Source organism: Colletotrichum graminicola (genome assembly GCF_000149035.1).
Source record: "Colletotrichum graminicola M1.001 genomic scaffold supercont1.2, whole genome shotgun sequence".
Classification (NCBI taxonomy): domain Eukaryota; kingdom Fungi; phylum Ascomycota; class Sordariomycetes; order Glomerellales; family Glomerellaceae; genus Colletotrichum; species Colletotrichum graminicola.
The window spans coordinates 1577000-1592098 of NW_007361006.1; the positions used below are offsets into that span (position 1 = coordinate 1577000).

Sequence of the window (15099 nt, forward strand, 5' to 3'; positions counted from 1 at the left end):
CCATCATTCATTCATTACGTCTATTTCCTGTGGGTATCATTACATAGCCCTTGCAGAGCCTGTTTGTGAGAGGAGACAATGCAAACCAAACACCCTCTCTCCCTTCCTATTCATCAACCGCCCGTCCCCCTTCACTACCATGCTCCCTTCAGAGGCATGTTATCGGGATCCATCTCGAGTCCCTTGATGCTCTCCTGCCAGTTTTGCCAGTTAAAGTCCTCCAGGCTGTCCATGTTGACGTCCATCGAGTCGCCCGGCAAGTCGTTGATCGACGTGAAGGGGTCCGACCACAGCCATGGCGGCTGGTTCTCGGCCACAGACGACGAGGCTCTCGGTTGCGACGTCGCGGTGATAGCTTGCTGCCTCTGCCTTTGCTCCGCTTCCATGTTTTGCCCCGACCCCGTGGAGCATTGCACGTCCGAGGACATCATGGACTGCGAGGCGGCGGGCGGGAACAGCGTGTTGTTCGGGTCCGCCGCCATAGTTTCCGCCGCCGGATACAGGTATTCCCAGATGTGGTTGGGGTTGAAGCCACGCGCCATCATGACCGTGTCGATGAACTCGGGCTCCCTCGGCGGGCGCACCGAAGCCGGGATCCGCGCCCGCTGATTCGGCTGAGACGCCGGTGCCCCGGACGGCGCGTTCTGTGCCGGTTGCATCTGCTTCGGACGGCCGGCAGCCGGCTGCACCGGGCTGGAACTCTCCGTACGCACCAGGGTCCGCCAGCGAGCGCGGATCTGCGCATGCTGCACCTCCATTCCCGGGACGGGACCAAGCCTCGCCGGTATGGGGTTCATGCGGTCGTCCACGTCGAGCTGAGGGGCGGCCTCGGGGTCCGAACGTAAGCGCAAAATCTCGGCCTCGCGGTGCTTCGTCGCCTTGGCGCTGAGCTTCCGCAAGGGGACCCAGACCGCCATGTGATCCGCCATGCGAGATATCTCCGCTGGATCCCTGTCGAATCGCATCGTGTTGTTGACGGCCTCCCAGCCCCGCTCCGACGTCGCCGACCACGGGCGTCGTCCGGCCTCCATGAGGATATAGGCGATGGCGTGCCACTGCCGGTATGTCTGGAAGAGCCACCTCCACTGCTTGCAGCGGGGGTCCGTGTTGAGGATGTAATTGTACTCGACGATCTCGATGGCAGATAGGAAGAGCCGGTCGCGGATTCCGTTTGAGAGCTCATGGCCGTTGCCGGGGAACAGCATCGGCTGGTAAATGACGAGGCTCATCTTGGCCATGATGACGCGGGCAATCATGCCGGCCATCCAGAAGAGAGGATCTTCCTGCGTGACACAGTGCTGCAGGAACTTGTCCTCGACGCGGTCGTACACTTCAATCAGCATCCGCTCGTGCTCCTCTAGGCTTGGCGAGGCATCTCGCGGGCACACGCCGGCCATGGCCGAGCCAGCTGTGTGCAGTCGTCTCGACAGCGCACAAATTTCATAACGCACCAGCGACACGGCGCAATCCGTCTTGCCTCGTCGTGATCTTGGCACCTCGGTCATGTCCGGCTCGATGTCAGAGTCGTTGACGTTGGAGGGAAGCTCCGTGTCGAAGGAGCGGTCGATGATGGTGAGGTCGCTGCCCAATTCTTCGGCCGATCGCAGATCCAGCGCGCAAATGGCCCACCACAGTCGGCGCCGCATTTCGGTTTCAAAAGGGGGAAGGTCAAAGTTTGTCCCGTCCCGGTGGATTCCGAGCCCTTGCGCGATGCGAATAGCCAGGCCCGTCAGCGTCCAGCAAAATCGAGTGTCGTCTTCCCGCCGGACTAGCGTAAGGAAGAGAACAAATGCTTGCAACACAACCATATCCGATGTGTTTAAAAAGTTGGCCTTGGCGAGAGCTTGCTCGAGGGCGAAGCGGAACTGTGATAGCATTGTCTCCTTCTTTGAACCAAAATTCTTCTCAACCTGCGGGACTGGTTAGAAGATGAAACGGAGGCACGGGAAGGGGGGTCGCGCTGCATACCTCCTCGCCTTCCATTGACGTAATGGCCGCATAGTAGATGGAAAACAAAAGAGCCTCGTTCCCCGGAGTCAGCTCATCGATGCTCCGTCGCATGTTGCGGATGAGCTTCTCCATGGTAGGGATATGCAGTATCTTGAGCAACGGTTCCACGTTCTCCTGGTAGACCTGCCACATGAAGGGTATTTGCGACGGCAGGGGGTGCAGCTTGCGCAGGTCGACGTCGGAAGACCGGTAGCCCAGAATGAAGGCGTGATGATCCGTCGCAGCATCCACGCTCTGTTGGGGGGAATGGTCGGGTGTGTCTTCGATATCGGAGTCGTCCGTATCGGCGCCGAGAACGCGCGTCTCTTCCCGCAGCTCGTCGAGCTGCAAAGCCTCCGTGTCAGCAGCAGGATGCAAATACGGGTTGGGCGACCTACTTCGTCGTTGAGCTTGGACCAGAATGCGCTGCTCACGTATCTGCTCGACTTCCCCTTGTCGTGCAGGACCAGCCTGCCGAACTCCCTGTTGAGCCCCGTCTGCTTGTCTTGTGGCCGCTTCGGGTCCGAGTTCGTGTTCATCCTGTTCGGCGAGGCTGCCTCCCTAGGCGCAGAGGTGGGAGTGCTATTGCTCTGCGTGCTGGCTATCCTGTCGCTGCCGACCTCATTCGTAAAAGTCTCTGGCGAGTTTCCCGTGCTCGTGTTATGCCGGCCGCCATTGCTCCCCGGGCCGCTCTCGACTTCGATCTGTCCGCTCAGCTCCTCGACGATACCCTCGAGTTTGCGTAAGCGCTTCATCAACTCGACCTCGCGTTCACTCGAGTTCTTGGGCGGCGCGTTCGGATCCTTTGGCCTCGGCCGACGAGGAGCGCGGCCCGGGGCTGGGAATATGCATTGGATGACGGCGCGACGGCAGTTGCTGCAGGGCATCTGCTTGTCACAGCGGACTTTTCGCTTCCGGCAGGTGACGCAGCTTCGCGGATTCAGGGCGGGTTGGCCAGAGGGCGTCATGGCGACGGGTTGATCGGGGGATATTGAGGTGGCGCCATGGCGAGCGAGGGAGGTATATTCGTGGATCGTGGGCGGGGAGTTGGGAGAATGCTGGTGGGGGTTGGCGCTCATCGCGTGCGCGGGTGTCGCGGGGTTCGACATTTGGCTCGGCGGAAATATTTCCATGGCGTATCTTGGGCAACGTATGGACTTGGTCGTGTGGTTTCTGGCAGCTCAAAGCTGTGTGCTGTGGTCGAGGAGGAGCAGAGAGAGCCACCAGGGTTTGGTAGGATGCGAGAAGGAGAAGCTTTCGAGGAACAGGATGAGATGACACGCATTCGAGCGCTCGCACGCACACACACACACACACCCTCGCCCTTTGGTGGTAAGAGCTCAAGAAAGGATGACAAATTGGGGGGGGGGGGGGTCGAGTATCCTGCGAACACTCTCTCGCTCTCGGATTCTACCGTTCCAGAGACATGAGTCGGGTCGACGGTCGAGTCGAGTCTATCGCATCTCAGACTCCAGGATCTAACAATTAGAAGGCGTCGAGTCGGAAGGGGGGGTGGATGTGTAATCAGGATGGTTTGGTTGTATCGGAAGTTGTCGTTGTCGTTCGTCGTCGTGGTCGTGGTCGGGGTTTTTGGATTTGGCTCGTTTGTCGGGGATTTGAGGCCGCAGCTTGCACACGGCTCAAAGTACGTAGTACGGTAGCTCAAAGTGGGGGGGGGTGGGGAGGCAGGAGGGGAACGGGGAACAGGGAACAAGTCAAGTGAGAAAGGATACGTATCGGGTGTTTAGGTAAGCGGGTATGTGTGCCAGCTGCCACATGTCAGATGACAGATGCCAGCTGCCAGCTGCAGTAGAAAGTAAACGGCCGTCACAATACGTAGTCACCTAGTGTACACCTTATCTGTGCGTGAGAGAGAACAATAACGCCAATGCTCCAGACATAAGCTTAGTCGACAGATGGAGAAGGATGCTCTCGTTCCCATTGGTCCAATGTTTTTTCCATCACACGCTCACCGAGGAACCCCGAATCACAAACATGGGAGCTCGGCGAAACACCCTCGAGCTCGGAGCTCCTCGGTACATCCGTTCACTCGGCATCGAGCCTTGGAGAACCACACTGCGTTTCTTCGAGAGGGGGGGTTGAAAGCTTGGCATTTCTGCTCTTCGGTACCGAGGTGCGTGTCAAAAGTAGTGATCCAGAATGCCAAGACAATTTGAGCAGAATCACTTAGCCAACAGTATCATTACAAGGAAGTACATGAGAGCCTGACGCTCACTATACTTCTCCCTACCTACTATACCTAAAGTGTGCTTGTCTCCCCTGAGACATTAAACTATTCTCCCCTAAGAGATTGAGCCTATAGTTTATTAACACTCTAGAGTCCCTTAAGAGTCTGATAAGACCAGGTATCTTGAAGTCTTTCCTCCCAGATTCCCTACTTCTAGTCTTGGCATTCTGGATCACTACTTTTGACACGCACCTCCGTATAGTGTACCGGTATCCATAGAGCAGACACATTATAATTGGACCCAGAAGCCCAAAAGGCTTCCAAGATGGCTTGTTGCGTAATACTACTAACTTCCACTTGACACTTTGCATATTGGCGCCACTCGGTGTCCACGATGCTCCCCGAGACGAATGCCGGGCCGCCATCTCAAGGTTCGCAACGGTGGTCGTGTTAGGCTGGTCTTGTTCCGGCGCGTCAAACAAACTTACGAAGCCTAAGTTATTTCCGGTCTGTTGACTCTACTTTGGCTGTCAACCGAACTATTGGTCATGGGACTTCGGGCGCCTGTCAAGAGTTCCTGAATCAGCCCTCAGCTGTGTCTAACTGCCGTCCAACGCCTCATTTAAACATTGTCCTTGGGTGGGGTCCCGCGTTTTCGACTTACAGCGCCATGATCCATTGGCATCATGTTTCGCGTTAGCGTTATGGAAGGTCTCTGAAGCATTGTGCGGAGCCGGGAGTCACCGCCTGGGAGTCCTTGTCTAACTCTTCGCCTCCTCGCCCCTGGTCCCCCCCAAAACCCGTGACTCGAATGTACCTGAAATCACTCATCGACCTCGATATCTGGGCCGGCTGTTTTTTATAACTTGGATGTGTTCTCGAATCAGCCCGTCTTGAAACGACGAATTGGGAGATTGACGAGGTTGCGACAAAATGTCTGCCTGCAGCCTGTAATTGAATCAGTTTTGACTCTCTCACCGGACAGTCGATGTTCCGTCAAAAGTTAGACCTCCGTCTTGTTGACACCACTGGAACCAGCCAATGGACACGAATGTTTTGGGAACCTATACCGATGTCAAAAGGAAGCTGTCTGGTCGACGATGTCATGCACCTCGTTTTCGATACATTAACGCCAGACATCTTCCTTGTCGTTCCCCTGGACGCTGCGACAAAATTGTTTGCAAAGGACCTGAGATGAGGTGGTGGGATCCATGGTTCTATGCACTTCTCCTCTAGCTTAACTTTGAGGAGGGGGACTGTTTTGGGGAAGGATGAAACGCGGAAAGCGGTAGCCCAGATAATTCGGATTCATTCGTAGGTTTGGTCTCCAACTCCCCTCGAGTTCATTCTTCTGCCCAGCGGACCTGAATCAGGTTCAAGAAAATCTTGCAAAGACTAATCATCCGAATCTTCATGTGTCTACACCGCATTCTTGCCAGTCCCGAGAGGTAGCTCCCACCTTCGCCGCGAAGCACCTTGCAGATCAACAACTGTTGTGACGGCATATTCCACCAAAGATTATATTCCCATCTCCGTGAGATTGTATTCCATTCATCTGAAGGAATTGGAACTGTTCAAACGACATTCACTGTTATGGTTCAAAGCTTGACCAGGACATAGTCCGGAAACCCCGGGAGGCTAGATTCTGTCCTGGGACGTGGAAGTGGGAGACTCCAGCACTGCCTTTAGCCACCTGGGCTCCGAAGGGGGTATGGCACACCCAAACGATATCAGACCGTCATACTCTCCAGCGTCTTCGCGTCGCTCTCCTGCCACGGGTACGTCTCCTCGATGGCGCGAATCAGGTTCTCATGCTGTGGCGACCGCGGCTTAATGGAGGCGTCGAAGGGCGCCGGGTGGCTGACCACACCCGGGAGGAACTTGACCTCCGGCTCGATAACCACTCCATCGCGGACCGGTTTACTAATGTTGTACACGGCAAGGGTCTGGGCAATGTTGAGGTAGATGGAGTTCTCGGCGAGGTAGCGCCCGGGGCAGACGCGGCGGCCGAAGCCGAAGACGTACTTTCCGGGGTCCATCTCGGGTTCGCGGCCCTCACCCGCGAGGAAGCGCTCGGGCTTGAATGTCATGGGCTCGGGATACCGTTTGGGGTCGCGGGCGAAATACCTACAGACTAGGTGGTTAGCTGGATATCCTACGAGGACTCTCGGTGTGGGAATCACTGACCAGATGTTTGGAAACACCATGGCACCTTTGGGAATGAAGTAGCCCTCGAAGACGTCGTCCTCGGTGCTGGAGTGAGGGAGCCCCATGGGCGCGATAGGATACCAGCGCATTACTTCCTTGGACAATGCTTGGATGTACGGTAGGTTCTCGCGGTCTTGAAAGTTGGGCAACCGGCCCTGTCCCACAACCCTATCGATCTCTTCTTGGGCCTTCTTCTGGGCCTCGGGGTAAAGCATCATGGCGAGGAAAAAAGCGGCGATGGAGCATACGGTCTAAGAATACAACTATTAGCGCCCATTGTTTGTGCCATCCGTGAGGAAACATCGTACCGTGTCGGAACCGCCACCGAATAAGCCCAATGCCGAGAATTTGTTGAGATGGACGGTCTCTGGGGAGGAGTCCGATGTTTGGAGGAGGTGTGATACGAACGACCCGCCGTCTTTGCCCTGCGCCATTTGATGCTCTACAAAGGCATACGGCTTGTCTCTGGTTGCGAAGAATAGGGCCTTCCACTCTTTCGCGGTCTGCTGAAACCCCGCTCCGGGAACCCATCCTGGTACGTATCGAACTTGTATCAAGTGTCAGACAGTCTTAAAGGATGCCGCCGACGTATTGCTGGGCAGACTTACGGAAAGGGAAGATGTCGACCAAAAAGGTGCCAGGAACCCATCCTTTGATGAGGTTCTCATTGTTCTCGTCAATCATCTGCAGCAACGGGTCCTCCTTGAACGGTTCCGCGGTATACCCATAGGTAATCTTCAAAATCAACGAGCCGGCCTCTCTATCAAGGACGTGTCAGAAAGTTATTTCTTGCCATATCTGCCCGCGGCCACGCCCAGTCAACCAACCTTTTGATGTGCTCGAACAAGTGTTCAGGCTCATCCAGCAGATGAAGTAGCATATGGCCAACCTCGGCCTCTTGTAGGGTGTTGTACTGCGACGCGGTTGACTTGGAACCAATGACGCGGCCCATGTTCTTGCGGTGGACGCGGAGGTGGTCGCCGTATGACAACATACCGGTAAGGTTCTCGGCGCCGACCCTAGTGGCCACAACGTTAGAGACCGAGCATCAACAGCTATTCATTACGACCGGTGATCTGCACGTACATCTCGCCGATGAAGACCTGCCATGGCCTCGAGGAGTGTTTGAGTGAACGATTGTCCATGAGCTCGTAGGCGAGGTCCAGGTCGTTGAGAATGATCATTGTCGTACCCAACGTGGTGATGGAGCTTATCGGTCCTGCATGTTCCGAGACACGAGGGTCAGTCTTCTGCCATGAAACGGTCCGCCGCTGGATCTTGACGGAGGTTTCGAGTGGCGTTAATAGACTGACCGTATGCATCCTTGTGCTTCAACCAGTGAAGAGCCACTAACTCGTCGAAATTCGGCAAATCGTTCACGTTGCCGACGATGGGCAGGCCTTTGGGGCCAGGAGGTAGTGGTAGGCGGCGTCCCCGTCTCAATCTATTGAATGCCTTCTCGACGCCATAGGAAACGGCGACGAGGCTGATGAAGCTCAAAAACAGAGTTACGATCTCCATTTTCGCGGTTGCCAGGCTGCGGACAGAGACTCAACCTGGAGGAAAGCGAAACCCATCTTTCACTGAACCGAGGTCAGCGTCTCAGGCTTCTTTCTTAAATACATTTTTGTCCTTCAGTGATACCTGTGCCAATGTTACTACGGCCGCCTGTCAGAGCCACGTGGCCGGGTGTGTGCTAAGTGCGCACCTGTAATTGGCAGTATTGTGGACTATGCCTTGCTAAATGCCCCCCTTCCATATACCAATTCATCGCTAGGCCGTCAATGCAAAGTTCTGGCTGCTTACTGGCTTGCATATTACTGGCTTGACCGGCGAATGCATGTCAGACAGGAATCGAGGAGGCACGCCACTGCGACGTCGCCCCAGGATCTGCGCCCGTTTAACGAATAGGAAGATGTTTCAACAGCGGCTTGGTGCCACTTTGACGTGGACAAATGTATTCTTCTGCGAGGGTCGGGAGCACTGTTGTCGTACAATCCGCCGAATGCCTTAAACATAATAGAATCGGTACAGTACTATCTGCATCGATGGCTAGGCACTACTTGATGTGTTGAAAGCTCTGCCGATAAGGCCCCTAGGGTGGGAACCCCTCTCGGCTCCTGCAGATACTCAGAGCCCAAGATTGCAGTCCAAGGCAAACGCAATCGGCACTGGCGTAAATGCTGACCAGCTGTCAGAATCGGAGTTTGATCTTATAACTCCCCCACCCTATATCCGAACCACCCCCACATCCGAACCACCATCATCACCACCATCGCCACCACTATCACCACTTATTTCACCATCTCTGCCGCCCACCTATATGCAACTTTCGGCCTCGCTGGGCAATTCGGATGCCCTGGATTTATCCGGACTATCTATATTGCCGGCATCTGGACTCTGCGCCTAGATTATATCCTCTATGGTGGCAAAGGTGCTGTTGGGCGATAGGCGGACCTTTTTCCTCTTGTGTGACCGTATATTATCTAACTGGGCCTATAATAAGTTGACTTGCCTCTCTAGAAGGGCTGCTCTAGATGCCTGCTTATTATATCCCTTTTGCACCTTTCTAGATAGGTGACAGATAGTATAGGTATCTAACCTATCCTTACCTAGCTAGGTTAACTAGTGTAATTAATGCTATAGATTAGCAGATTAATGGGGGGTTAACTATAGGATAATAGATTTGGCTTTATCCTACTGTTGGCTACTAGACTGCTGGCTGGCCTGGCTGGCCTGGCTGGCCTGCTAGGCCTTAGTGACTAGTGGGTTAGATAGAGGGTGCCTTCTAGATACTAGCTATAACCTAGTAGCCCTCTAGCTACTCTTAATATTAATAACTGTAATAGATACCTTATAGGCCTTAAAATAACACTCTAGAAATACCCTTTTGCTAGTAACAGTTAAATCTGTTACCTAGTTATCTAGATATCTAACCCTCTAGTAATAGGCCTACTTTAATAGGCTAAAGACAGCTATATCTAGAGGCTAGAGGACAGCAGAGGTGTATAGTAGCAGAAATAACAGATAGATATAATACTGCTAGTATTTCTATATAAAGTTAATAGTTATATAGCTATAATACCTATTAAGAACTAGTAGTCTAGCCTCTAGCTAGGCAGGCCTAGTACGTAAGATAAAGACCTCCTCTAGCTATTTAAGGGTAATATTATTAGTTATCTAGCTATTATCTATTACTATAAATTACTAAGCCTTATATCTAGATAGGTTAGATAGGTTAGATATAAACTACTAGGCCTAAAGCGACTTACCTTTATATATAAGTAAGGGGGGTAAGAAGCTCCTAGTAGCAGACATATACTTAATAATAAATACCTATACCTAGGATCCTAGCTGCTTTTTCTAAATATATTATAATATTATAGAGCTTAACACTAGCCTATTAACTTTTTTACCCTCTATAATACTAGTCTTATTTATATTCTATCTATTAGATAGATAAATACCCTAGATAGTAAAGATACTGCTAAGGTAATAAAAGAAATCCTAGATAACCTTAGGGGAATAGGCTGCCTATTACTAGGCATTAATTACTCTAGATTAGAGGGTTCTAATAGATAGATTTTACTATATAAATCAGGCTATCTATTTCCTCCCTATAAGAGGATACCTATTGCCTATTATACGCTCTGCTAGGCCTTTTACTTATTAATAGGTAATCTGCCTGCTAAGAAAAGCTTAGAGGGATATATAGGCAGCTAGATTATCCTCCTAGGCCTAGGATAAGTGCTGCCTATCTTTAAAGGCAGTATTCCTACTTTACCTACTAAAGTATTAATACTAAAGTGTTATATATAGTATACCCTATCTGTAAGCAGTAGCCTAGAGGCTATACTGCCCAGACTATATATCTAGGAGGGCCCGTTAGAGCTCATCTTCGGAATATTGCTTCATAATAGGTTAAAGAAGGTATCCTAAAAAAATGGCGTTATTTGGCGATAAATAGCAATTATTATGATAGTTTAAAAAAGGTAGTGGTGTTAATAAAGGAGGGGAAATACGGGAATTTCAGGTGGTTCGGATGCGGGGGTGGTTCGGATATAGGGTGGGGGAGTTATTGGTTGGAAAAGTCGAACCACAGTTGTTATTGCTACAACTGCACTGCGTCGCAAGGACATGCGTGAACAGGAAATTTTATGAAGCCATCATAAGCCTGGAATGAGATGCCAAATAACGTAGCTGCAAGCCTTCCCTATCACTTTCAGCACCCCGTATAGGAGGTTTGAACATGACAGCCAAAATGAACATGATTATACCTGAACCTATACCAGCTTTTCTCTCAATAGTCTACTGTTGACCCGGTCTTTGCCTCATGTCCATGCTGTAGACGATAATAGCTTGCTTCGGCAACTCATGAGGCCCAGGTGTTGGCCGTCAAGAGCGATCAGCAAGGGCAGCGGTCACTGCACGCGGTGCAACACTTTGCTGAGGTGAGACCCCCCGAGTTGAACTACAAACATCTCTGCGAGGTGGTTATCAACAGAAAACTAAGACACTGGCAAAAAGAAAGAGTTCCTTGCGGGTGAATAGCAACATACCGGGTAATCGCCAGCAACGCCCACTTGCTGACAGTGATTCTGACCAGGGAACACACTGCTGCAGCCCCATGTGTTACCGATGTAGTCCTGCGTGCAACCGCAGGGCACATCTCGTTTTTCCGTTGCTGCGGTTGCGTCCACCGGGACCGCGGCGGCGGTTACTGTCGACGCAGCGAAGACAGAAATAGCCAGGTATTGGAAACGCATTTTGATGAGCTGGAATTTGGTAATATAGCAGGTAATTATGAAAGAGGAAAAGAAAGGCTCCAAGTCGTTCTATTGTTGGCAAGCGCAGAATCAGGATGTTAAGAAGCCGAAATTGAAGACCTTTTGTAGTCGTTGGGCGACCATTGCTTGACATTAAAAGCTTCATTAATGGCTGTCTGAATTCTCATTCCTTGAACAGCGCGTCGTCGGTGCGCGTACCTAAGTTGGCGATTGAGATCTGCTGCAGCTTACAGAGTATTCCCTCGAGGAACTGATACCCCCGGTAATCACATAAGACGGAACTAGTTGAGCAACTATAGGCCCTCCGGCGAGCCTAAGGATTCGGAGTCAGCCTCAAATGACGTTGGATGAGCGTCTTGAATCACTCATATGGACATCCAAGACCAGTCCGAGACTCCATTACGGACGCTATGGCACATGGGCTGACGCTTCAGGCACAAGCTTCGACAAGAAAAAACAAGACCCGAGTTTAGATCAGTCCCCAGGAAGAAGGCTAAGCACAGGTTGCCGCATTCACAATATACTCTGGGTTGAATGAACAAGGATGGCAGTAGTAAGCCCTTAGTTTCTAAACGCTGGCACAGGTTCACATTGCGCCAATCAACATGGAGGGTATCGAAGCCGAAATGACTTGTGATCTTCAGTATCGACTTGACTGATGATACATAATTGCGTTAACTCATGTTGATCGTGACGCGCACAGGCGCCGTTTGTCATTTCACCCCCTGCCCTGCTTACCGCCCCTATTAATGCTGTTAGCAACCGTCCACAAATTCGCGCAAACAAACAACAGACACGGCCGGTCACTTACAATATGGATAATTCGATGTCGCCCTTGATCTTCGCTTTGAGGTCAATGTCGACGTCTAGATCCATGTCGAGGCGCACTGAAGGCGCGCCGCCCTTGCTTGTGTTGTCCACTTGTCGGTTCTGCGGCGGCGTGACCTGCTGCCGATTCTGCGGCTGATGCGACCCCTCGGAGCCGTTCCGGTCTTCGGTCCGAGCCACCGCAGTCCGTTTAGACTTCCGCGCTGCATGCATGTCCGGGTCCCGTTGCACGCCGTCCGGCCCCGGGACCGATGTATCCAGGTTCAGCGGCGGCGTTTCCTTGGCAATCTTCTCTTCTGTCTCGGTCTTGGGCCTCGGCTGTCGTCTCCGGCTCTGCTGGTCGCTTTCGTGGTCGCGCACCTGGTTGCTGTGTTCGGGTTCACGGTGGGGCTCGCTCTGAGAAGGTGTCGGTTGCGCCGTGCTCTCGGTCGCTTGTGCCGCCATGCTGGCTGCTTGTTTTCGGATGCTTGATTGGGGTTGGATCACCGTGTGTGTCGCGTCGTCTTACAGTCGTGGTAAGTCAAAGCACCTACTTTCCGATCACCCCCACATTACGATTACCTAAAAACATCGCCATTATGACAACCACCACTTTATTTAATTAACTACTAACATTATCTAGATGCCACAATAATGCAACTTTCGGCCTCACTAGGTAAATCAGATGCGTTAGGTTCATCTGTATTACTTTTAACGTCACTAGCCTCTATCTAGGCTTACTACACCTCTCTAATTGTTATAAACTTTATGTTAGGATCTATATAAACAGCCTTCTGTTTCCTTACTTTACTGTTAGTAACCTAGGCTTCTAGAAGGCTGATTTTTTACTAGGTAGCAGCTAGTATATATAACTACTCTTAGAAGCCTTTTTTAACCTTTCTAAATAGTTAGTATTAAGTGGTAATATTAGAGCAGGGTAGGGCGATTAGCCTAGAGTAAGGTAGTATACAGACTAATCAGAAGATTCTAATCCTAATTAAGTACGTAGATATAAGTTAGTATTAATAGGTTTAGAGATAGACATATAGAATTTATCCTTTATACTTATACCTACCTTCTAATTAAACTAAAGCCTCTCTATAATTTACCTTTAATTATAATAATATAAGATAATTAGGAGTAATTACCTACCTAATTAAGGTATAATTATACTTAATTCTATAGTTTAACACTTATAATTAATATTAATTCTAGATAGATTAATATAATTTATATACTAATTAGTAAGGAATCTTATATTACTTTTAGTAGTTATAGTGTTCTATATAGTTATTGCACCGTAAGAGTCCCTTATACCCTACGCGCTTTTAGTATTTTATATATACTAAAATCCTCTAAGAAATCCTTTACTTCTAGAGGTATAAAAGTATCTTAAATTATAATACTATTTATATAAGTAGCTAAATTAATTAGGTAGTAAGATTTATTTTTTTTCTTAATAAAAAGCTAAAGGTTTTAGAAGATAATAAGATAATAAAGTAATAGATTAGTAACTTAAATAATAGAAATTACCTAATTATAAGACTAAGATAATAAGTTAGAACCTTAAAGGTTACTAATTTATAATAATAACTAAGATAGATTATAGAAATACTAAAGAAGCTAAATAAAGCTCCCGCCCGCTTTTCTCCATCCAGCCAGTCGTGTCCACCGCTTATAGTTAATTAATATAAGATAGCGCCTTAAGAATTACTTAATCTAGAGATATAAAGCTATTAGCCTTAAGACTTTTTATAAGTATACTAATTTAAGTAACTATTATAACTTTATAAAGAAATTATAATAAATTAAAAGACTTATTTTATTAAAAGTTAGTTAATAAGTTTAGTAAGGGCTAAAGATAATTATATAGATTTTACTAATTAGGGGTATAGCCTTAGCTTAGATAATAAGATAAATTACTTTAGTACTCTTAAAAAGTATCTTAAAAAGTTTAAATTAGAATATAATTATTAGAATCTTTAACTTAATTAATAAGTTATATACTAAATAACTACTAACTAATATAATAAGTAATAACTATACTACCTTTTCTTAAGAGGCTGCTCCTAAGTATACCTTAGGCTTAACCTTAAATACTACTTTAGTAAGAGGACTAGCCTTTACTAAGTATTAAGAGCTAAAGGGGATTAATCCTTTTAAGGATAAAAAGAGTAGTAACACTTCTAATCCTCTACTTATAGTACCTAATTAGAAATAAAAACCTCTCTTTATCTCTTAAGAACTTAACCTTTCTATAGATACCCTCCTTACTACTCTTACTGCTTAGATTTAGCCTAAGGTCCTATAAGTAATAGTAAATATAGTCCTTAATTAAGGAGAGAACTTAAACTTTTTTAAGATACCCCTTTTAGGCTAGAGTAGTACTATAGTTTTTTCTAGAGATAATATTATTAACTTCTTAGAAAAATATAAGGATTAATATAAGCTTATATAAGTGCTAGACTAATTAAGGGGTATACTAGTAGCTTACTATATAGGGGGAGATTATTAAACTTTAGTAAAGGATATAATTAAGGACTTACTTTAGGTCTAGGCTAGAGCCTATCTCTTAAAGGAATATAGAAGATAGGACGTTAATTAATTTCTTAATAAGGAAGAATAAATTAAGAAAGTTATAAGGGGATTACTAATCTTTAGCTTAGACCTACACTTAGCTAAGGCACTTTTTACTAGCGTTAATAATATAATTACTAAGGTAAAGTAATAAGGCTATTATATAATTTCTAATAAAAGCCTAATTAAGGCTATATATAAGTAATTTAACGCTAAGACTATAGAAAAGGTAGTAGATAAGATAAGGATTAGCCTTTTAGCCTTTATTTAATTAATAAAGTATATAACGTTTAAAAGCAGACTTCTTAATATAATTACTTATAAAAAGAAGTATAAGCCCTTATTTACTAATAGTAAGGCTAATAGTACCTTTATAATTTAACTAGCCTAGTAATAGTCCTAAAGAAACTCTACTTATTAGTACTAAGATTACTAGTAACTAAAATAATTAACTATTAATATCTAGGTTAACTAACTAGTCTTAAGTAATACTAATTAAGACCTTACTAATAGTATAAGTAAACTTAAGATATATTAAAATTC

The 15099-nt window shown here is 48.0% G+C and overlaps 4 protein-coding genes across 4 annotated transcripts; all 4 read right to left on the reverse strand.

The window, feature by feature from the left end:
* Window positions 1-134: 134 nt before the first annotated feature.
* Window positions 135-3122, reverse strand: GLRG_00909 (fungal specific transcription factor domain-containing protein; the record flags this gene model as incomplete). Its single annotated transcript, XM_008091594.1, has 3 exons — window positions 135-1910; window positions 1969-2334; window positions 2388-3122. 3 exons carry the CDS (start codon window positions 3120-3122, stop codon window positions 135-137), a joined length of 2877 nt encoding a protein of 958 aa, XP_008089785.1.
* A 2785-nt stretch (window positions 3123-5907) lies between these two features.
* GLRG_00910 (cytochrome P450) lies at window positions 5908-7906 on the reverse strand (the record flags this gene model as incomplete). The annotated part of the gene is made up of 7 exons (XM_008091595.1): window positions 5908-6304; window positions 6365-6636; window positions 6694-6932; window positions 6994-7145; window positions 7213-7404; window positions 7472-7604; window positions 7699-7906. The coding sequence occupies 7 exons, from the start codon at window positions 7904-7906 to the stop codon at window positions 5908-5910; spliced, it is 1593 nt and encodes a 530-aa protein (XP_008089786.1).
* Window positions 7907-10806: 2900 nt separating this feature from the next.
* Window positions 10807-11151, reverse strand: GLRG_00911 (uncharacterized protein; the record flags this gene model as incomplete). Its single annotated transcript, XM_008091596.1, has 2 exons — window positions 10807-10893; window positions 10945-11151. 2 exons carry the CDS (start codon window positions 11149-11151, stop codon window positions 10807-10809), a joined length of 294 nt encoding a protein of 97 aa, XP_008089787.1.
* Window positions 11152-11890: 739 nt separating this feature from the next.
* On the reverse strand, window positions 11891-12444 carry GLRG_00912 (uncharacterized protein; the record flags this gene model as incomplete). The annotated part of the gene is made up of 2 exons (XM_008091597.1): window positions 11891-11915; window positions 11984-12444. 2 exons carry the CDS (start codon window positions 12442-12444, stop codon window positions 11891-11893), a joined length of 486 nt encoding a protein of 161 aa, XP_008089788.1.
* Between the last annotated feature and the right edge of the window lie 2655 nt (window positions 12445-15099).